This window comes from Sceloporus occidentalis, unplaced genomic scaffold, assembly GCF_023333645.1.
Source record: "Sceloporus occidentalis isolate IW3139 unplaced genomic scaffold, rSceOcc1.0.p SCAF_2, whole genome shotgun sequence".
NCBI lineage: Eukaryota > Metazoa > Chordata > Lepidosauria > Squamata > Phrynosomatidae > Sceloporus > Sceloporus occidentalis.
Genome location: NW_028316982.1, coordinates 10,837,507 through 10,860,750, shown reverse-complemented (window position 1 = coordinate 10,860,750; position 23,244 = coordinate 10,837,507). Strand labels below are relative to the sequence as shown.

At 40.1% G+C, this 23,244-nt stretch overlaps 1 protein-coding gene across 1 annotated transcript; it reads right to left on the bottom strand.

The window, feature by feature from the left end:
- Nucleotides 1-605: 605 nt before the first annotated feature.
- On the bottom strand, nt 606-21,423 carry KNG1 (kininogen 1). The gene is made up of 10 exons (XM_089507532.1): nt 21,137-21,423; nt 18,266-18,376; nt 16,927-17,011; nt 14,647-14,819; nt 13,886-13,993; nt 11,113-11,194; nt 9,270-9,427; nt 6,737-6,844; nt 5,582-5,680; nt 606-1,894 (listed from the first exon to the last, which is right to left on the bottom strand). Exons 1-10 carry the CDS (start codon nt 21,323-21,325, stop codon nt 1,343-1,345), a joined length of 1,665 nt encoding a protein of 554 aa, XP_089363658.1. The 5' UTR covers nt 21,326-21,423; the 3' UTR covers nt 606-1,342.
- Between the last annotated feature and the right edge of the window lie 1,821 nt (nt 21,424-23,244).

The window sequence follows — 23,244 nt, the reverse complement described above, 5'->3', positions numbered from 1 at the left end:
CTGATGTCTCGAAATAGAACCCAGTCCTGACATCTGGACCTCCACTGCAGTTGAACTCATATAATTTCATTAGTGAAGTGCATGTTTCCCTTTCCTTCTGAAAGTTAATGCAAATTAATTTTTCGACCCCCTCCCCCGCCAAATATATCTCTTTTGCAGTTCCCAATCGGTTGTGCTTTCAAACCATTTTCCCGAGCTTTTATAAAAGTTTGGGGGATGTTTCTCCTTTTTAATTTGGATATTTTCAGGTGGCAGCAGGATAATAAAGACAGCTAGCATTGTGATTTATGTAACCAAATTTGCAGCTCTGTGTTGACTTCCTAAATTTTTGAAGGAAAAAGTCACCTTTAACACAATCTGAATGTCTGGATGGCATGTAATAGAGAAGCTTCCAACCATGAAACGTTTGAATAGGAGAATGGACATCCAGTAATATTTTCTTTCAAATGTCAAGAGTGCTATATTTCTAATTGTGTGACACAGAAAGTGAAGGTGGAACTTGTATAAGATACAAACACCGGCCTCATAAACAGAATTGTTTTTGGCCAAGTCTTGTCACTTTTCCAGTTAACTGATCTTCAGTACAATAATGTTTGATGCTTGATTTTTATTTGCTAGATCCAAGGAAGAGAGTACAGACAGATTTACTGCATAACAGAAAGAGTGGATTACATTATGCATTTCATATTTGCCATTTCAGTTCTAGTATAGCTCTACTGGCATAATAAAATTATTTGCAATATATCAGGAATGAAATAGCAATCAGATGCCAGAAGCAAACTAAGGTCACAGTTGAATTATCTCAGAAAATGACTGGCTAACAAAGGCTGCAGGCAAAACTTAACATTATTTGACCAGTGTGGCTGATAAAGTACAATGATCACCTTCTGTTCAAATAAACACAGGTTTAACCACAGGGATGAGTGGTTCTGCACATTTGATATAGAAGCCACTTCTGATTGGGAGGCACCAGTGACATTGTGATTCTTCACCCTGCCCTTCTCTGGAACAGCTTGGCAACTTATAAAATCCACTTTAACAATTCCCCCTCTATTTTTTATAAAATGAAAAGTAACGAATGTTTAAATAGATAAAAATAAAAAAACAATTCCCCTTAAACGTGCTGTGGAAAGAGATATGATTGCTATCTGAATTAACATTTAAACACTTGCTTTGTGCACCTGCCATTTCTGTTGCAAACCTAGGAGGAAACCAATCTCACCATGCCTATACTTCTCATGTTAATGTTAAGCTTGTATGCAGCCTTAAAGTTCCAAGAATTTCTTCACCTTAACTCTTTCAAGCTTTTAGGAGTTCCTGAAGAAATAAACTGGATTTTGATTTAGGACAGAGCATCTCCAAGATCAAAATCTCCATTGTGTGTCTGGATGGTGGCTGAAGCTGTTTCCTGGGGTTCAGCTGCATCGCCTTCCCCAGGCAGAAGATCTTCAAGCACAAAGTCCCTAGGGTCTGGAAGAGGTGTTGTGGGAAGTATAATAGGGTTCCATGGTTTTCCTGGGCATTTTGGAGCAGGGGGTTCTGGCAGATCTGGCAGTCGGTCAAAAAGAGAAAATGGAGGCACAGTGCTATGTTTCAATGGGTGCCCAATAAAACTTTCATCTAGATTTGTTGTTATAATTTCCTCTTGCTCTTGGGGGTCTGAAGCTGTGGGCAGGATTTCATCTTGCTTTTCTGCATCTTCCTGTAATTCCTCAGAAGACTTAGTTTTTGGCTTTTTATGTCCATGTTTGTGGCCACGTCCATGTCCACGTCCAGGCTTTTCAGTATCACTTAACTTTTCTTCAGCTGTGTGTGCAGCTCCAGTAGAGGATACCTGTGCAATGATCGCAGCTTTTCGGAAAGGGGTGAAACCTGGAGGCCTCCTAAAATACATCTGGAAAACCACAATAATATGCTTAATTTATTGACTTGAAATTGCCCAAACCATCCTGAAAGTCAAGAATGTGTAATAGCATGCAAACATTACACTTATAGTAACTACCAATATAGAATGAAATGTATATCAATTACTGACTCTCTGATCAGACTGAGGGTAAATGTACACTGTAGAAATAATGTGATTTGACATCACTTTAAGTGCTATTGTGCCATCCTATGGAATCCTGGGATTTATGGTTTTACAAAGTTTTTGGCCTTCTCTGCCAAAGAGTACTGGTGCCTCACAAAACGACAAATCCCAGGATTCTTTAGTATGGAGCCACGGCAGTTAAAATGGTGTTGATTCTTTTCTTTATTTTTGCGGTGCAGATGCACCATGAATCCAGAAAATGTTCCTTCCCCATGTTCCTTCTAAAATAAGGACACTTTAAAACTTTGCTCAGCTTTTTGAGAGTACGTCTATGCAATAAACATAAAACTGGTTTAAATGTGGCTTGGTCTTCTTAAGCAAAAATAAATAAATAAATAAATAAATAAATAAATAAATAAATAAATTGTATCCCAACAAGGAATCCGGGTAGCTAACAACAGTGGAAGAACAATAAAAATACAATAAACAACAAACTAATCCCTTCCCAGCCCCCCAGCCACATAACAATAAGCAATATCAATACAGTGGAAATCAAAAATCTAGTGAATGGTAGCTTTGTGAGAGCAGTTTCACATATCTAACTGAATTCTAATATTAACCTATCTTCAGTTCACAGGATTATTTAAATCATAGTTTTAAAGAGTATATATGTTTATAGTGCAGGTGTGTGCCCATAGGACACTGAGAAACTGGAGCGTGTCCAAAGGAGAGTAACTAAAATGGTGAAAGGTCTGGAAGCCATGCCCTATGAGGAACGACTTAGGGAGCTGGGGATGTTTAGCCTGGAGAAGAGAAGGTTATGAGGTGATATGATAGCCCTGTTTAAATAATTGAAGGGATGTCATATTGAGGAGGGAGTAAGCTTGTTTTCTGCTGCTCCAGAGACTAGGACTCGGAGCAATGGATGCAAACTGCAGGAAAAGAGATTCCACCTCAACATTAGGAGGAACTTCCTGGCAGTAAGGGCTGTTTGACAGTGGAACAAACTTCCTCGGAGTGTAGTGGAGTCTCCTTCCTTGGAGGTCTTCAAGCAGAGGCTGGATGGCCATCTGTCGGGGATGCTTTGATTTGGATTTCCTGCATGGCAGGGGGTTGGACTGGATGGCCCTTGTGGTCTCTTCCAACTCTACGATTCTATGATTGTATGATTCTATAGTGTCAACAGAAAGATGGTCCCATGGTCCACAAATGATCTCCTCTTCCTCCCTTGCGCTGTGTTTGTTCTTTATACCTATGGCCTTTTGCCGTGTTCAGTAATCTCTGGCAGATCAGAAGAAAAGGTCTCTCAGATGTGTTGGGACTGGGCTTAGGATATGACAGGGCTTCATAAGAAAAATACACCTTGATTTTAGTTCTGAAGGCTGCAAGAACTACTTCAGAAAGGGGATGACTGCTACTCCCTAGGTGTCTTGAAGGTGTATTGCAAGCTCATGGGATGTTCGTGAAGTAAAGAATGTCAGGCAGGAATTTTGTTTCTGTGCCACCATGGAGTTGAAAACTGCTTTGTGGATCTGAAATACTGTAGTTAGGAAAGTTACTTTTATGGACTGCAGCTCTCCAAATACCTCAACCAACATGGGAGACCACCTCTCTAAACTGAAATGTCCAGTAGTGCCTTGCAGTGTCATGAGACAGTACCTTTTTCAATTCACACATTTACCTTGCAGAGGTAAAACCTTGCTGACCATGGGTTTCTGGGAGCTGTGGTCTTAAAAAAATTAATTTTTCCTAGTTCTGGTCTGACTAATGAGAGTTTTACCTTGATGTTTCTCCCTGCTACTTGCAAGTGCTTTGTCACCTAAATGAAGTCCTTAAATTTGGTCTACATTAATTGGCAGTCAGTGTTTCTGATCATCACAGCCTAATCTGTAAATTGGATCAGTGGGGGGAAAAGTTCTTCCCTGTTTAAAATTTGGAGTTCCTTGACTAGCAAGAACATGTTAAGGCTTGTCTAGTGACCAAAAAAAGATGAGTTATGACTGTCATTATCATCATTTATTTAATCATTTTCATACATACTTGAAAAAAAGAAGTTGCCAGTTGCTTGGTGTCTACCACAAGACCAGCCAGTCAACATATGGTCTTGTTTGAATGTGGTTTCAGCTGAGCCAACCACCATTCATCTTCATCCATAAGCAATAATTATTACCAGGTGAAACTAATAGATCTGGATCAGATCAACAGTGTCATGTTGCCTTTTGATCAGTGATTTTCAGCCTTTGGTCCTTCAGAGCTTTTGGTTATAGAACTCCACAAAGCTCCAGTCAGTAGGTACAGGGCTTTTTTTTCTTCCCAGAGCTTTGGGGGAAACAAATGGCTGCAATACATTTTGTTTTTTCCAACTAAAACTTCCTGAATCCTGCAGCCACATATTCCCTGGCCATAGTGGCTAGGAGATTCCAGGCATTTTAGTCCCAGCTCATCCTTTTTGCTATTTTGTATTTGATGCACATTTATAAATAATTAATTATAGACACTCTCTTAGCCTCAGAGGCAGGCAAAGACAACCCCCTTCTGAATAAATCTTGCAGAGACAACCTTGTGATAGGTTCCCCTAATGGTCACCATAAGCAGGAAATTACTTGGACACAACAACAACTATGATAATGACAAACGCAGTTTCCAGTAGCATTGGCACTGATTTCCAACCCTATATAGCTGTGCAAAATAATTTCTGGTTGAAAGCTGGGAAAGCCCCCTTTAAAAGTAGTTAATTATTGTCATGGTTCCAAGATCCCTAAAAGTGTTAGAGGCCTATTACAGACTGCCAAAATAAAGCTGCTTCGGGTCCCTTTGGAGGTGTGCTATTTAAATGTTGCATGGGTCCTAAGAGTCTGGAGGTCGCGCCAAAGCCACACTCCATTCCTAAGCACTGGAGTGCAGCTTTGGTGCAGCTTCCAAATTCTTAGGATGCATGCATCATTTAAACAGCATACCTCCAAAGAGACCTGAAGCAGCTTTATTTTGGCAGTCTGTAACAGGCCAGAGTGACAATGGTAAAGAAACCGCAAAAGTAGTTATTATTTCATTATTTAACAAGTAAGGGGATGTTACTACTTAAAAGTGATATCTGAATGCTAAAACCTGCTGGCTTATGATACGAAACATACCTAAGTAGTGAGGCCCACATATTCCATGTAATTATGCCAGCAAGAAAGACAGTTACACCAGAAAAATGAGTGAAGACCTCTCTTATTATGTTACAGTCCTATTGATTGATTTGTTATTTGCAACTCATTACTTTGTGAGCTCTGATGAAAACAGTAAACTCACAATGCAGCCAAAAACTCTTAGAGGATTCATTGGATTGTCAGGTTAATGTCTGTATCTGAGCTTGTGTCCTGCCAAGATATCTTCACCATATACTGTTATAAAATCTCTACTTTACCTTAGTTCTTCATTGTAGGATATGAATGAGTTTCATTACTAACTCTTTGGGAACTGCACTGATCTTTCTCCAATTACACATTGCTAATTATGTGAATCAGGGGGTACTGGTAGTCTGCGGAGTGGAGAGATGTATTTCCATACCATTGTAGGTGCCTCCACCGAACATGAAACTGTGATTGCAACGACAACTTTTTTTTGCCAGCGTTGCTCCCACACAGAGCTTTGACAGTCGGCCGATGCCTGTCACCAAAACAAAATTGAGCACAAATGCGAGATGAAATAAAACGGGCCATATAATCACTGAAGCTCTGTCCTGAAAACTTGAGCAATTTTTTGTGGAACTATTGATTTTTCTTTCTTTCTTCAGAACATTACTTAAAAAACAGCAACCCAACTTCTTTAATAATCTTAGGACATAAATTCTACATAATATCATTTGACTTGCACTCCACAATAGTAGTTAAACTCTGATCTCAGTAGCTTAATATTAGCAACATTATTAGCTTAACATAAAGACAGTGGGCCCTTGGTATCTGCTCAGGTTTGGTTCCAGGACTTCCTGTCAAGTCCCATTAAATATAATAGGTAGTAAAATGTTTGTGTGTGTGTGTGTGTGTGTGTGTGTGTGTGTGTGTAATATTTTCAAGCCGTGGATGCTTGAATCTGTTGATAAAGAATCTGTGGAAAAGGAGGGATGAATGTAAAGTCAAAAATATTTACCTTATGAAACAAATAATTACAAACATTAAAACCTTGCAAGTTGTAAGCACTAAAGCTTATTACAACTTAAAAAGTCAGATACTTATCAAACATTTTATGGTGAGACCTTAGATATTAAAACCTTTAGACAGTGAAAGAGTGTGATAAAGGAAATGAGGTATTACTTTATTTATCATTCCAAAATGTTCATTTGTTTTATGACCAGTTGTAATGGGTGTGTGTGTGTGTGAAGAGAAAGTAAATTTAATTCAACAGGAACATATTGTGGTAGCAAATGTTGGCTCTGTATTATTTAGAAATATTACTGCAAAAGATAGCGCTGTGACTTAACCAAGAGTCTAAGACTGCAGTCCTATACCCATTGACTTGGGAGTGAGTCCTGTTGACTCAATGAATAGACAAGTGTAGGATTGCGATGCAAAAAAAGTTTAAATCAAAGCTGAAAAGCTACATGGATCAAGATGAAATTTCTGAAAAAGCAAGAACACACATTTCACTGTTGCATTCAAGATTGTGCATTTAAGATTAGTTTCAGCTCTTTGAAATAGAATATTGGAACTACTTCCAGTAGCTTACACTTGTGTTTTTTACTGTACAGTTGTCACTCAGTTTATGAACCTCTGCCTTGGAGCAATTTGTCTCCTTAATTCTGAACTCCATCCGATACATTACTCCAGCCACAATCTGAAACCCAAGCAGAAAGATCACTAGCCATTGCTGTACATTTTTATTATAACAGAGTCAGAGTAACTTCAACCATGGAAAACAAAATATGTCCTGTACCATGACCCTGGGAAGAATGGGGAAGGGATGTCTTTTGTGTGTGTAAACTTACAGAGGCATATGCTTTGCTTTAAGGCCATTTGTTTTATCAACCTTGCTGTGCCATCTCTCCACTGTGTGCTGCTTTGCCCTAGAGCTTGGAAAGGTCTGGATGACAACTTCCAAAATCTCCCAGACAGCATAGCATCCTGAGAGTTTAGCAAAAATAAAATAAAAACCCCAAGCTCTGGACTATGAGAACTATCACCCACAGCCACTACTGGAGCTGTACTCCAAAAAGTACAACTTTTCAAGCTCTGGCTTACACATATGCAGGACTATAATCAACTTCACATGACTATTTGCATGAGCAGGAGTGCAGTAACATCTGGAGGGCTGTATTTAGCCTATTTACAGCCTCAACCACTTATGGTTTGAAAGGCAGCTTCCAGGCCCCAGTAGTCCCCTCCTAGGTTTCTTTATCCTTAAACTTGAACTGGACCACTCATCAACTAAAGGGAAGTGGAGCTTCAGATGGTGTTGAACTACAACTCCCATTATCTATCACTGTTGTGTATCCTGGTAATGGCTGGTAGGAATTGGCGTTCAACAGCATCTGGAGAACCAAATGTTTCTTCATTCCTGAAGCAGAGGGAGAAAGGTAAGCACGGCCCAAAATGTGTCTCAAAAATTTTGAGAGATGTCTCCCCAAAACAATTAAGCATTTAACATACCATACATCTGTTTCTACTTCTTTTCTTTTGCATTTCTAATGTGGTCAAAACCAAACAGGTTTACCATTGAATTGTGTATCATCATGCACAAAAACACAGGGTCAAAACTTAACAACCCACAACCCTAAAACCATTATCTCCAGTCTCTATCTGCTAGGGTCTCTTTTACACTACTCAATTATAGCACTTTGGTTCCATTTCAATTGCTCTCACTCCATATTGTAGAATATAGGGATCTGTAGTTCTGTGAGATATTTGGAATTTTCTTCCAGATAGTTTTACTTCCTCACTAAACTATAAATCCCAGGGTCTTACAGTATAGAACTGGGGCAATTAAGGTGATATCAAAGTAGTATAATTTTGTAATGTGGCAATATCCCAAGAATAGTAAAACATTTTCCACAGTGTTCTGTTTCTGAATGTTGGAGTTGGAGTGACACCTGTCACTTGCAACATGTGTTTTGCTCATCCTTTGTTTTACAAACCTATTCAAAAACAGTGGCTGGATTAGTGGAAGGTGCCCATTTCAAGCTAGAAAGGAAACCTTAGGTTTACTGCAAATACAGATTTGGAATTCAACCCTGGTAACAGTATGGCATGAATGAACAATATAGATGTCCTTTGGTCCTTGGGCATCACTTCTGCAAAAACCAAATGGATTTGGCAAAAAAAATCACATTCCCTACACAGTTTGGGACCCCAGTATTTGACAGACTGCCTTTTCTGATAGACACCTGCCCAAAGACTGAAGGGCATTATATTGTTTTAAAATGTATGGTTTTTAAGTGCTTTTTATCAATAGTTTAATTCCTTTTTAATTGCCACTTTTGAAGGATTTTAATTGTACTGTGTTTTTCGATTGTAAGATGCTTTGAGTCCCAATTTTGGGGAAGAAGCGGGGCAGTAACCACCACAACAACAAGAACAATAGTCTACTGGAATGGCCTGCCTCTGGCTGCATCAACACTGCAGAATTAATGCAGTTTGATAGCATTTTAACTGTCATGGAGCAATGCTATGGAATTCTGGGATTTGTAGTTTTGTGAAACGTTTAGTCTCCTCCTGTCAGAGAGCTCTGGTGCTACAGCAAACTACAAATCCCAGGATTCCATAGGATGGAACCATGATAGTTAAAGTGGTGTCAAACGACTTTAATTCTGCAGTGTGGCAGCAGGTTCTGTCTCCCAACAGTTGGACCAACGCACTGTGGGAAGACAGGACAAAGGACCTTTTCTGCTGTGGCACCCGATTTCTGAAATGGTGTCAATGTTGGTTCTATTCTGCTACGCAGTTAAAACAAAGGCTTTTTAATAAAGCCTTTGAATCTTAAGAGAACCTTCCAACATATACATATGTATATGGCTTTAAACACTTTTGAGCTTTTAAGTTGTGTTAAATTGTTTAATATATTTTTAGTCTGTTTTTGCAAATTGTTTTAAACTGTTAACATTGATTTTACACATGTGCCCCCCCCCCAACCTGCCATGACATAGGGTGGCATATTTTAATAAATAAGATAAATAAGATAAAAACATTCATACTGAACAGTGCCCTAATCCGAACCTGATTTTCTTAACTAAATTGAAAGAGAACAGTAGCAGCAGAGTTCAGACCTGGACTGTAGCTTTTGTTACATTGGTAATTCTAAAAAAGTATTTATGGTTGCTTTCATTGTTATACTTCTCCAGAGAAAGGTACAGTGGTTCCTTCAGCTGTGGACTATCAGTTGGAATTGACTTGGGACAGCCAGCACAATATTCACCGTTTTCTACTGTTAAAACAAAACAAAACAAAAACAGAAATTATAGATTTCATCAAAGCCCAAGGAGTGCCTGTCTTGAATCTTATGTAATTTTCAACACTTGGATAGTCTTCCTCGGGCAAATTTTCAGTTGTGTTGAAACCCATCTTATTGAAGACTTGTTCTATGCTATTTGGAGTGCAGTTTTGTGTTGTACTGTTGTGTGCATGTAATGTTCCTAGTGCTAGGATGATTTATTGTGTCTTACCACAGATCATTCTTGAAGCACTAACCTATCTGGACTGGGGACAACTCTTTTCCCCACTTTCTATGTGGGTTAATGTTGCGTTAATGCTCAGTGTCCCCTGTGTGTCTGAAAACGATCCCTCTTCTGCGGGATTTTCCCAGGATTTAAATCCCTTATCTGCATGGGATTTGGGCACTTTGCCTCCATAGAGTTAGAAGAGGACTCATACAGTCTTTCTAACATTCTCCAGATGTGTTGGAACAAGAACTTTTACTACTGAATTTGTTCTTGGACTTTAGCTCCCAGAATTCTGCACCCAGCAGCTGTGTTATCTGGGGAATTCTGAGAGCTGTAGTCAAAAAGCAACATTTCTAAGTTCTTGAGCACTATAAATGCCATCACTGCCAAACACCATGATCAATAGATGTGCCGTTTGGCAATTATGTATTCATACCTTTTAGTTCATGTCTCGTCTCAAGTTCTTGCAAGATACTTTCAAGTCAAGTCTCAAGTTGCGTCTAAAGTCTGGGAGCCAACTTTAACAGAAAAAAAGGAGGTGAAGTGCATTACTTGGAGGGAACAGCAACTGCATTAGACAATGGGCTTGAGATGGTGCCTGAGGTCTGCTTGGCAGCCTGTCTCTGCTGCACAAGAATTGATACTTTTAAAGTTTGTCAAAAGCTTTTAGCAGGATCCTTCTGCCTCAGGTCCATTGCCTAACACATTTACTGGCTCCTTCCAAGGAATCTGTCCTGTGCTCTGGGGATGGGTTTTGCCTGTTTCTCAAAGTGAATGGCGCAAGCAAGCCAGGCCCAAAACACACTGCAGAAATAATCCAGTTTGAGACCATTTTAAGTGCTAGGGAAATCTGGGAACTGTAGTTTGTTGTGGCACCGGAGCTCTCTGAGACAGAAAGCTAAATGTCTCACAAAACTGTAATTCCCAGAATTCCCCAGCATTGAACCAGGGCAGTTAAAGTGGCCTCAAACTGGATTATTTCTGTAGTGTGTTTTGGACCATAGTTACTAAAACAATATAAATCTAAGTCAAGTTGAGTCACAATGTCATTTTTGCCAAATCAAGTTTGAGTCAAATCATTGAAGTGACTTGAGTCCAGCTTAAGTCCAGGTGAATTGACTTGAGTTTACATCTCTCCTGTTTGGAAATGATGGGATAGTCAATACATTTAGAGGGTGCTAGTCTGGACAAAGATGTGCCAAGGCAATAGTGGTTAATCAGATTTTGTTCAACTTCAATTCCCATCATCCCCCACCACCATTTTTAGTGGTTGTGATGATCATGGTTGTTTCCTGATGTCTGGTGAGTCCCAGCCCTGTTCAAAGACTTTATAAGCTATTGGGGGGGGGGGGAGACCCCACCATACTTTAGAAGGGCCCCAAATTACATAAATGTGAATTCGCCAGGGCAATCCCTGTGTTTATGAGTCAAGGAAGTGGCAGTCACAAACCTTCAATCTGGCACTTTTGTTCAAGATTTATAATCTTGTTTCTATAGTCCACATAGCTTTCAACATGACAGCTGCCCATGTGCTGGAGGAGGACAAAAAAGCAGGAAAAGTAAAGATGAGAAGAGTGTTGAACACAAAAGCAAACCTGGCCTCTTGATGTCTAGGTCTCAAACTCTGAGTGGTCTCTTTCATGGTACAGTATATTATCACAGTACTGTGCTTTAAAGCCATTTAACTGTCATGACTCAACCTTATAGGGCTATGCGGTTTACATATGGGGCATTTATAATTTTGTGTCAGAGAGCTCTAGTGCCTCAATAAACGACAAATTCCAGGATTCTACAGGATACAGCCATGGCATTTAAAGTGACCAAAAGTGTTATCACTGTGTAGCATGAACAGTACCTTTCAGAATTAGGAAAAGGTTTGGTTTTATTTTTATATATCTAAGGGTCAGCATGGCATAGTGGTTTGAGTTCTGGACTACGACTCTGAAAACAAAGGTTCAATTCCTAGCTCAGCCATGAAGCCCACGGGGTGACCTTGGGCAAGTCCCATTCTCTCATCCTCAGGAAAAGCAATGGCAAACCTCCTCTGAGCAAATCTTGCCAAGAAAACTCTGTGATAGGTTCTCCTTAGGATCACCATAGGTTGGAAATGACTTAACATCACACAACAACAATGTCTGTCTGTCTGTCTGTCTATCTATCTATCTATCTTGCAACTTCTAGAATCTCCCAGTCAGCATGGCAAATAGCAGTAACTGAAGAGGAAAAGGCATGGTCTGATTTCTTTCAGAAACTTAGAATAAATATTTTATTGTAAGTAGAAAATGACCAGATTTTAAACTAATTTTCAGCTATTTGACTTTCCACTACAATGTACCTGCTGAGCAACTCATCTGTGCCAGGACGTCTGAGCTCCCACTCCACTGTTATCTCTTAATCCCAGTTAAGGAAATGATAAATGTTTATGCTTTTTATATTTCCATTCCCACTCACATCATTCATTACATCCTCCCATTATAAGCATGTGCATAAATATTTGCCAGCTGAGGTAACTCTCCATGGATCTGATGTAGCAGGGTACACTCCGCAAAAGCTTTTGGCAAATAAAACTTGTTAGTCTTTAAGGGTAGATACTAGAACCTGTTTTTTGTTTTTGTTTTTGCTGCAAAATACTAACACACTTACTTCCTTGAAATCTTTAAAAGGTATTCCTTTGTGTAAGAAAAAATAATCTTGGCCCTAACGACTAATAGGAAAAGGGATAAGTTAAGGTGTGCAAAGGAAGAACAAGAAAATCTGCTATTTTCTTAACACAAAGATCTTTCTCATAGTGAATTAGCTGGTAAATTCCAGGTAAGCCTTGCTTGGATATATATCTGTCTGTTTATTTGCCTGTGTCATGTGTGTGACATTTCCACTTGAAGCTTCCCTCTCACTGACTCCATCACAGATATGTACTGCAGAGGATTACTGAACATGTTCCTTTTTATGGAAATCTCTATTTAAACTTAAATTGCTTGCTGTCTTTTTATTTTTGTTGGCAACCATGCCAATGCATCTCTTCTCTTAAGAGGAAAAGCAGAACTTATTAGACAGCTGTTTCCTGAATTGCTTTTGGCTGCACATCAAACAGTCCTGAGTGGAAATTGATGTAGTCCAGTAGTTAGACAGGAGTTCTGCTGTTATCTTTGGTCAGATGTTTTTGGAGCCTTGGTCAAATCTCTCCCTGCTCTCCTGAATTTCTCCTCATCAGTTTTCCCAAGTGAAGAAATGGGAATGAGAGTGGCAACATAACTCTAATCATATATGAAGAGAAAAATCCCAGAGGTACAAGCACGGTTTAGGAAAGGCAGAGGCACTAGGGACCACATAGCAAACACATGATGCCTAATGGAGCACACCAAGGAATTCCGAAAGAAAAACAGGATGTGCTTTATAGACTATAGCAAAGCACTTGGCCACATGGATCACAAAAAGCTATGGAATGCTCTTAAAGATGTGGGAATGCCACTACAGTCCTGATGAGAAACATATACTTAGGACAAGAGGCAACTGTTAGATCAGAATATGGAGAAACAGAATGGTTCCCAGTTGGCAAAGGGGTCAGGCAAGGCTGCATGCTATCACCTTGTTCAATTTGTATGCAGAAAATATCATACAAAGAGCAGGTTTAGACTCAGAAGAAGGAAGAGTAAACATAGGAGGAATGACAGGTATCCTCATTCCTATTCTCTCTTTCTGTACACATGCGCGCGCGCACACACACACACACACACACAAACCTTATATTACAGATATAGGCGTGGTACAGACGTGCCAAATGCGCTGTGCTGGCAGAGTACTAGGGTTAAGGGACCACGCAGCAACCGCACGTAACAATGGCGGTGCCCCATGTATATGGAGGCTGCCATTGTTACGTGATGGATGCATTGCATCCGCACGTCGTGCCGCACTTGTGACGTGACAAGTGCGCCATTGGCGCACTTGGGAATCACAATGGCAGCGCACAAAGAACCTGCTTTTTGTGGGTTCTTTTTCTGCCGGTGGGAAACCGTGCAACTTGGCAGGTGTGACTTCCCTCTGGCTGAAAAAAGGCCACTGCCAGCCCAGACCCAAAAGAAGGTATGTACCGGGCCATAATATACATTTCCATTGACCTCTTAAGATACAATATCCTGGGGGTATGCATTTGAACTCTCAAAACATTTCACCGTTGAGATGTGATATAAATCCATGTATCAATATATATAAAGAAGATCACTTACACCTGGTGGAGATATTGCACAATCAGGAGTTAGATCTGAAAATTCAGCTTTGGAACAATTTGTTTCTTTTATCCAGTAGTCAAATTTGTATTTCCATCCAGCAACCAGCTAGAAGAAATATTTAGAAGAGGATGCGAGTGAGTTATTAAAATACCTGTTTTTCTGGGGAGTGTGTACATATGTAGAAAAGATATGGAAGGGAGAAGGAAACAAAATCATGTCTCTCTCAACAAGAATTCTACCCCCCTCAATAAAATTTCCTTCTGTCCCCAAATTTCTTGCATTGCAGTAACTTCAAACTTAAGTTGCCCATTCAGAAACAGAGTGAAGGCATCCAAAGAAAAGACTGGTGACCTTAACCAAGGGAATGCAACCACAGAAAATATATGAGTTCTAGTGTCTCACTCTCTGCAGTGCTAGAAATATGTGGACTGAAGGAAAATTTCATTGCAGGAACAGAATTCATATCTGGGAGTATAAAGGCCTCATTTTGTTCCCCTGTAGTTACACCTCTGCTATAGAACAGAAAATGATTTGCATGTAGAACAGATTGCATCATTACCATCACCAGCAAGAGTAGGCTTTATTAATGCTGCAGATCTGAAAAGTAAATTATGTGAAGCAATGAGAGGGGGGAATTTATTCTCTTTCTCTGTAGAGGTTCCAGGACACCCAGGTTTTGCAGATCAGGCCATAAATGTACCCCAACGAACCTACTCTGCAACATGAATAGGGTTAATAATAACAAGAGATCTACAAACCTGACGTGCAGCGACTTCTACTCCTATAGAATCAAAAAGGTAGAGTTGACGACTTTCATTATTAAACAGTTGTATAGCACGCTTCATAATGGGGATTAACTCCTCACTCTTGCGGTTTATGTTGTGCCAGCAACCCAGGCATCTAGCGTGGGACCGGGTCACCTTTTCTGGTCCTGAAAAATAAGCAAATATAAAACACTATGCCAGGGTTGACAAAAGACACAGATTCGGCTTCACTGTTCAATATACAAACAAGTAAGATTATTAATAAGAATAATATTTGAAGGAGGGGTTGGGATGGGGCAGTGATGGAGAACCTTTTACAGACCGAGTGCCCAAACTGCAACCCAGACCCCACTTATTTATTGCAAATTGCCACGTCCCTCTGGCTTTCTAGTAAGAAACTTTGGCAAACTCTGTGCTAGGGTGACAGCATGTGTGCCCACAGAGAGGGCTCTGAGTGCCACCTCTGGCACGTGTGCCATAGGTTCGCCATCACTGGGATAGGGGGAATAAGCAGCTGGGAATGAATTGGCAAAATAATGCTGGGAAATATGTTAAAATTTCCTCAAATGCTATAATCCCAATACGGATAGCAACACACAATTCTCCATACATAGCTGATCTTAGACCTTCAAAGAAGATCAGGTGTTTTGGCTGCCATAGTCCTTCATCATTGGTTATGCTTGGTAGGGCTAGTGGGATATGAGTTCCAAAAACATCTGGAAAGCCATAGTTCACTCTTTTGCAGCCAGAGTTAGACATCTGGTGCACTTTGGCCATTACTGTCTTAATGGGCTATATGTATGTTGAAGAAGAATGAATAATGGGTCGCCAGTATGTGGCTCAGCAGGTGTTGAATGGCAACTCTTATAAGCCTTAGCCAGCATAACCAAAGGTGAGAGGATATGGGATTTGTAGCACTGACATCTAGAAGGATACATATTACTCATATGCGAAGTTCATGTATGAATGCACTATTGCTGGGTTTGAAGTTGGCTATTGTACTAAAGATTTCCACTGTGTGATTCTGTAGAATTCATGAAACAGCTGTAAGACACACATTGACCATGTCAATGAATGCAAATATTGACACCGTGTCTCTCATGCAGTAAATCCTATTCAATAGAACTGGAGGGTAGGGAAAGGTTGCTCATGGTTTACACTTTTCCAAATGCCACAAAGATTTTCCCAGGCTTTGGAATCAGAGCTGCTTTTCTCAGTGGCGCACAGCTAATTTTAGACTGCAGAAACAAGCCTAGAAAGGATTCCTGTGGAAAATGTACCCTGGCCATTGAATGTTAAGACAGTGACGTCTAGCCTTATACAGTATGTATGTCTGAAATCCAGCTAGGAAGATTTGCTGGGAGAGATAAAACTGGGTTCTTATGGAAAGAAGCACTGAGGTGCTTTTGAGTAGTGCCACGTTCTCGGTAATCTGGGAAGTATTTCAAACAATAATTTAACTTGCTATAGCATTAGCATATTAGAGTGCATTTATGCATTTCCACTGGCAGCTCTGAGAAGAGTGCATAAGAAAGTCAACAAAAGATATTTTAGATCCTTGCTTGATCTATATTGTTCATTCAAAAGGGGCACTCCCATTAGATTGATGGGATTGTACTACTCCATCAATAGTACAAAAAGGATAAGATTTGGTTGGGAGATGGGTTATTGATACCTTTGGCATAAGGTGACATTTGTATCATGAGTGTGTGTGGTCAAGATGTTCCAATCTTTCCCAACCTGGTATCCTGCAGATGAGATGAATTACATTTCCCAGTATTTCCAAATTGGCCTTGCTGTCTGAAGGTGGTGGGAGATATAGTCAATCCAACTGAAGGGCACCAGTTTGGGGAAGTCTGCCTTGTTTTTTATTAGTACAGGTTGAGTCTCCCTTATCCTGAATTCTGAAATCCAAAATATTCCAAAAATCAAACCATGGGTGGCTGAGATAACATCTTTGGCTTTTTGATGGTTCAGTGTACACAAACTTTGTTTCATGCACAGAATTATTATTATTTTTAAAATGTACAAAACTACCTTCAGGCTATGTGCATAAGGTGTATATGAAACACCTCCAAGATATCTCTTTTTGTATATATATGCAAATACAGGTATTCCAAAAACTATAAAAATAAAATAAAATAAATACGTGAAATCCCAGGCATTTTGAATAAGGGAGACCCTATCTGTATTAACTTTCAAGCATTCCTAATGCCTGCCTTATGATTTAGAAGACTATCTACTGAACATTAATTTAATTTACAGTGTGCATACCTGTGGTAATTTTGCATTTCTGGAAAACACTGGAATAGATTTGACTATCATCAGTGTGAATTTCGGCTGAACACTCGCCTGTATCCTATAAGGAGAAACAAGCAAAAGGGTGGTCTACTTTCCATTTCTCCACAGGAGGAATCAAGCTGTAACTTTCTTAACAATGTTTCAGCATGCTTATCCAACTAACAGTAATTACTAATTAGTATTTTACAAGGCATTTTGCTCACAACTAATATTTCCCCTCCACTCTCCTTAAGGGATTTTCTTATTAAGAAGAAGGACATCCAGGCATGGCATCCTTACACAAATACATTTCCTGAGATTCTCTGATTTCTTTATACTAGGACTGGGCAAGTGTTGGAGATCTACCAAGGGACTTCAAAGGGTCTTGAAAATGTCTACAGTACATTCCCAGACCACCTTCTATTAAAACAAAGGCCTCTCCTGGGACTAAAAAAGGGAAAGAGTTGCAAAGCGGTGATACAAAGTGAGAGAACACAGGAGAGGGTCTCCCCTTGAAGGTCTGACTGGTGACAACTCTGCTTTCTTTCTGGTGCCAAGCCCAAATGTATCTTCTTATTAAAATCTCCGGGGACTACTATATTTCAGAATATACATGTATATAGTTTTACATTGTGCAAAGGGATCTTGTAGCACCTTTGAGACTAAGAAGATTATGGCACCGCCAATTTGCCCACGGGATAGACTTGGAATTTAAAACTTAAAGATAGATTTTATTGCACCGCCCTGTAGCTGGACAGTATGCATCCTGTATGCAATCCACATTTTTTTGGGCTTCTCGCACAGATTTTCAAGAACAAGAAAATCCAGTTTTTGAAAAGGTGCATGAGAAGCCCCCAAAAGTGTGGATTGCATATGGCATGCATACTGCCCAGCTACGGGGCAGTGCAATGAAATCCATCATGGAGTGTTAAATCCCACATCTGTCCCATGGGTAAATTGGCAGTGCCATAATCTTCTAACTGAAAGAAAGAAGCTGGTAGCTTGAGCTTTTGTAGTTTTGAGTCTACTTCCTCAGATGTAGAGGCTGGATTGCCATTTGTCGGGAGTGCTTTGATTGTGTATTCCTGCATGACACAGGGTTGGACTGGATGGCCCTTGTGGTGTCTTCCAACTCTGTGATTCTATGATTCTATTCTTCTTCTATAACACCCTTTGTATGGGTGTCAAGATGATACCAATGGACACAGTCTTTTGCCATGAACTTTTTCTAATTATATATGATGCTGTGTTGCACACAGCTATCCTGTCAGCGCACTTTGCCACAGGTGTCACATCTACGCATACACATACAGTCAGAAGGTGAAATACTTACTGCTATGGGGGTTGGTAGGAACTCACAGTTTTGCCAGTGATCACTTCCTCTGAGAGGACAAGAGGTTTCTGCTATTTGATACTTGATGTGGAAATTTTTGCCAGGGCCTGCCTGAAAAAAAGAAACACCGAGATAAGGAGTCGTCATTTTCATAATGAGAGATTAAGCAACAAATTGTTGGAAGAGAAAATCTTTCAAAGGGACTTCTTAATGGTGTTACTGCAGAGCACATATAACTGCATCAAAGGAAGATTCATGGTCACAAATGAGCAAAACTTGGATTCTTTTGATACTGGTAAAATATTCTTTTAAATGTGCTTACAGAATGCTGTCAAATTTCCCAGAAGCTTTTGGGAGATAACATTTTGACAGCTGTCTTAGTCAAACAATCTGGATTGCCATTTTGAAAAGCTGCATGTACAGCATGTTTATACCTGCTCACATTTCACAGATGAAAACTGGGACATATGTAGTTCCTTATAGGCGGCTTTCAGCATACGCTGAAACCGCCTGGAAATGGGCAAGTGCCCCATGCATGCGCATGGCTGTGCAGCGAGCATGAGACCCATTATATCAAATGGGGCTTGCGAATGGCATGTGCTGATGCGAGGCATGTGCGTGGCCGTGCAGTGGGCATGAGCCCCATTGGATATAATGGGGCTCAAGCTTACATGTTTTTTGCTTTACGCGGGGAGGGGGGGTTCAGAATGGATCCCCCGCATAAAGCAAGGGCCCACTGTAAATAAGGAAGAACATACAAGCTAGGAGAGGACGCAGCCAGGCCATTTGGAAGAAACAGGCTGTGGCGTTCACCCTTTAAATCACTGAAGAGACGATGTGAGTGGGCTGAGGCTCAGTGGGAGGAGAAAGGAGAGGTCCCAGGTCTTAAAAAAATTAATTTAATTTTTTTTTACAAAATATTAAAATTTACAAATTTTTAATTTAATTTTTTTTAAAAAACCACACCTTACCACTTTTTCACTTTAACCACATGGAACTATGTATACATAAATAGAGATTTCAATTCAAAGGTATAATTTTAATTTTGCTAGTTGTTTGTGTCACACCATAGTGGTATAACAGGAATAACATGAATAGCAACAACAAGAACAACAACAACAATTTATATCTCCCCCCAAACCCCCAAATTGGGAAATTTATGAGTACAAAAAACATTACTAAGGATTCTGCACAGTGTGGTATGGGAGGAGATCAATGTGTGTGTGTATTGGGGGTGACACCAAGAGTTATTGCACCGGATGACACCAACCCTGGTGACATCACTGGCCACAGCAGTTTGCTTTTTCCTTCTTCTCCCCACTGCAGACTTAATCGAGTGCAACCTACTTTTCGTGTTGAACTCAGTTTGCAGCAATCGAAGTGAGCTGAGGGCAAAGGAAGGATGTGGGAGCAGGAGAGAGAAACTGGGACATATTGAAAGCAGCTGAAAAAGTGGAATGAGAGAGGATTAATTTGGATTGTCCCTGCTAAAACAGGACAGTTGGAGTGTAAGGATGTTGCTGGACTCCTATTTGAAGTTTCAAAACTGTTTTACACATTATGAAGAATGAAGTCCAAATGAAACAAGATGGGAACATCTGCTTGTTTATGCATCTCCCATGGTCATATATAAAGTGGGGTTTGAAATTTGATTTTGATTTCAAAAGAGCACACAGTTGAGAGGGCCTCCCCATATTCAGTTAATTCAAAGCATATTTCTCCAGCCCAGCTTTTAGGCAGAATAAGGCAACCAGCCTCAAGATACTGGGGGAAAGTGATGGTAGCTTCTTGGCTATTCCTCATGAATTTTTGAGCTGTTCCAGAGTTGTACATACCCCATAATCTCCCTGAGGTGTCTAAACCGGCCTGTTTTTTCAGATACATGGAGGATGCTTTCCTGTTATCAGTGAGATACAGTTAATGTAGTTATGTGTTGTGTGCCTCCAAGCCATTTTTGATTTATGACAACCCTAAGGTGAACTTATCATAGGGTTTTCTTGACAAGTTTCTTCAGAGGGATTTGCCATTGTCATCCTCTGAGTCTGAGAGAGTGTGACTTGCCCAATGTCACCCAGTGGGTTTTTATGCTTAGGCAGGAATCAAACCCTGATCTCCAGAGACATAATCCAACACTCAAACCTCTTTGCCATTTTTTGGTAATGGCTGTAATTAAGTCACATTTAAAATGTAATGTAGCAAGCGTGAATGATATTACCTTTTTGGTGCAACAAACAACACTAATTACTTTTAATGTTAACTTTTAAAGGGCATTTTTAGATGAGTTCGCAGTGGAGTTTCCAAAACTGAATGCCATTGCCTTATCAATACTAAAGTGTTCCCTCCCGACTAGATAGCAAAATAAAATAAAATAAAAAATAATGACAAAGCCATGAATAATTCTAAGAGTTTAATGCCAACAATAATGAATTGTGTTTTTGCAACAAGTTTCAGAGTTCATTACTTTTTAAAAGCAACTGTCCAAGCTCACTGTAAACTTTGGAAAGGCAAAGTTATAATAATACAGTATAATCCCTATGGATTGAGGTGGGTACAGCAATAGATCAAAGTGCACACCAGCTTAAAAAGATATACTATCTAGTTACATTGGAAGCAGCAGCACAATTGCATCACTCTTTTTTTTTTTTTGGAAGGGTAGGATTGGGAAAGAAGATTCGTCTCCCTGTCATGGTGCTAGAACTTGAGCGTCAGCAAATTAAAGTGACCATCATCATGAGAAATGCCATGTTCTACACATCGTGCCTGTAATTGCTATGAAATTCTTGTCTGGCAAGTTGCTAGTTCTAAAGGGTCTAAAAATTTGACATGAACCTGACTTATCTTTTTGTTGCCGTCATTGCAAAGTATACTTACTGTTCTGCGGGCTGCAAGGATCATTCTCAGTGCAAATAGGTTGCCATCTTTTTGGTCATCATTATGCGCCTTCACTGCTAGGTCCACAGCATTGAAGACATCAGGGTCATCACAGTCAGCATCTTCGCCTTCAGGAGGAATAGCCTGGCAATAGCAAAAGGTGAGGACTAGTAGAATGAAGAATTTCATAGCTGGGCAAAGAAGGTTTCTCAGCAACCTAGGGACTGAGGAAGGGGGAGAAGGGATTCCTCAAAAGACTAAGGGGCAGTCTCTTGCTGGCAGAGACGTTCTTGTTCCTTTGCAACGGAGGAAAAACTGAAAGTGATCAGTAGCGCTTGATGGACTCTTCTCATATCCTGTGCACAGTGTAAATAACCTTTGGGCTTTATCCAAACATCTCTCTTTTTAAACCTACGCTGTTATGACACCAAGTTTGTCCACCTGCTGTTCAAGTTACAGGACGAACCTCAGCATGTCACGGTCAGAACGTAGCCTGCCAACTCAGGGTCAGATTTTGGGAATTGTCAAACTTTTTGCAGACTTGTACATGATAAGGTGATTTAAAATTTGTCATGTGTATGAATACAAAGGAATTACAGCCTGGATCTTCAGCTGCTTGTATCTCTGTCTGTGGCAGAGTTTGAGAAAGTTACTTTCTGGGCTGCAAATCTCAGAAAGTCTTGACAGCAGAGTAGTTTCAGGAACTTATCATCCCCAAAGTAACTTTTCTGAGCTCCAGGCACAGGGAAGACATGGCTGGACTGTAGTTCCCCTTCATCTTCCATAACAAACCTGCTGTGGTTGATAGGAACTGCAGTCTAACGACATCTAGAAGGCCCACATGTTGCCTACTCCTTATACATGAAAACCACATTGTATGTATAAATATATAATCTCAACAGATATAAACATATCTAAGGGTTGGAATTATGTTTGTGTCTTATGCATGGGTACATTCCCCCTAGAGAAGCAGCTGGACATTTTGTCTTTTGTAGAATGTCCACATTCAGTTCAAGACTGTGGAGGCTGAGTTGTACATGTGGTGTCACTGGGCGTGCAGATGTGCCTCTGATGCACATGTGATGTGAACATGATGTGCAGGCAATGCACATGTGCATTTTGGTCACACTTTTGAGTGTGTGTTCTGTTGTGTAACATTGCCATTCAATACAGGACTGCCTAGTTGACACTACCCAACTCTTGTGTAGAAGTTCAGCCATGTTCATATTTATAAGGAACCAAAATGTTGTATTACAGAGAGAAAAACTAGAATGTAAGGATCTGTTCTGATACCCATAAGGGACCCACTGCATTCTGCCCTTGCCATCTTTGAAGGAAGTGTATTCACGAATGGCAGTGGAACCCAGGGAACAGTCTAGTGGGGATGCATTCCAAAGATGCCTTGGGTTACATAGAACCTGCTAAGACCTACAAGAAAAACTCTTTGATGTGGTAGATTCTGCATTAGGTTTTAGACCAGGAAGAGAAACATGTACAAATCTTCCCATATCCAGGAAACACCCAAATGAGATGGATTTATTGTTGTTAAACACCTCTGAGTTGATCCCAATTCATGGCGAACCTGTGGATGAGACATCTCCAAGACCCCCTGTCCTCGACTACTCTGCTCAGGTCCTGTAAATTCATACCCGTGACCTCCCTAATAGAGTACATCCATCTAGTGTGAGGTCTTCCTCTCTTTCTATATCCCCCACCTTTCCTAGCATTATTATCTTTTCCAATGAGTCATGCCTTCTCATGATATGGCCAAAGTATGAAAGCCTCAACTTCATCATCTTAGTACAGTATAAAATTCTAGATCAGGAAGAGAGGCAGGCTAAACCACTTTACTGGGTTATTGGGAAGATAAAATGGAAGCATGGATAAGGATCTGTATATACTGTTCTAAGGTCCCTGGAAGATAAAAATGTAATACACAAATACAGGTCAGCTATTAGGGTCAGATAGCACCACCTCTCCTTTAGAGACAGAAGCGTCAAAAACCAGTGAGGTATTTTCAACAATGATTGTATGTTATTACTCTGTATGCTTTGTGTAAATGTAGGAGAAGAAATAGGAAACTTATGGTCCAAGGCTAGAAAGTAGCC

Excerpts from the sequence above, each read along its gene's own strand:
- KNG1 (XM_089507532.1), bottom strand. The coding sequence starts at position 21,325 with ATGAAATTCTTCATTCTACTAGTCCTCACCTTTTGCTATTGCCAGGCT. Across the intron at positions 18,377-21,136 it reads TCCTTGCAGCCCGCAGAACA|GCAGGCCCTGGCAAAAATTT; the intron begins GTAAGTATACTT and ends TCTTTTTTTCAG. Across the intron at positions 13,994-14,646 it reads TAGAAGTCGCTGCACGTCAG|CTGGTTGCTGGATGGAAATA; the intron begins GTTTGTAGATCT and ends TATTTCTTCTAG.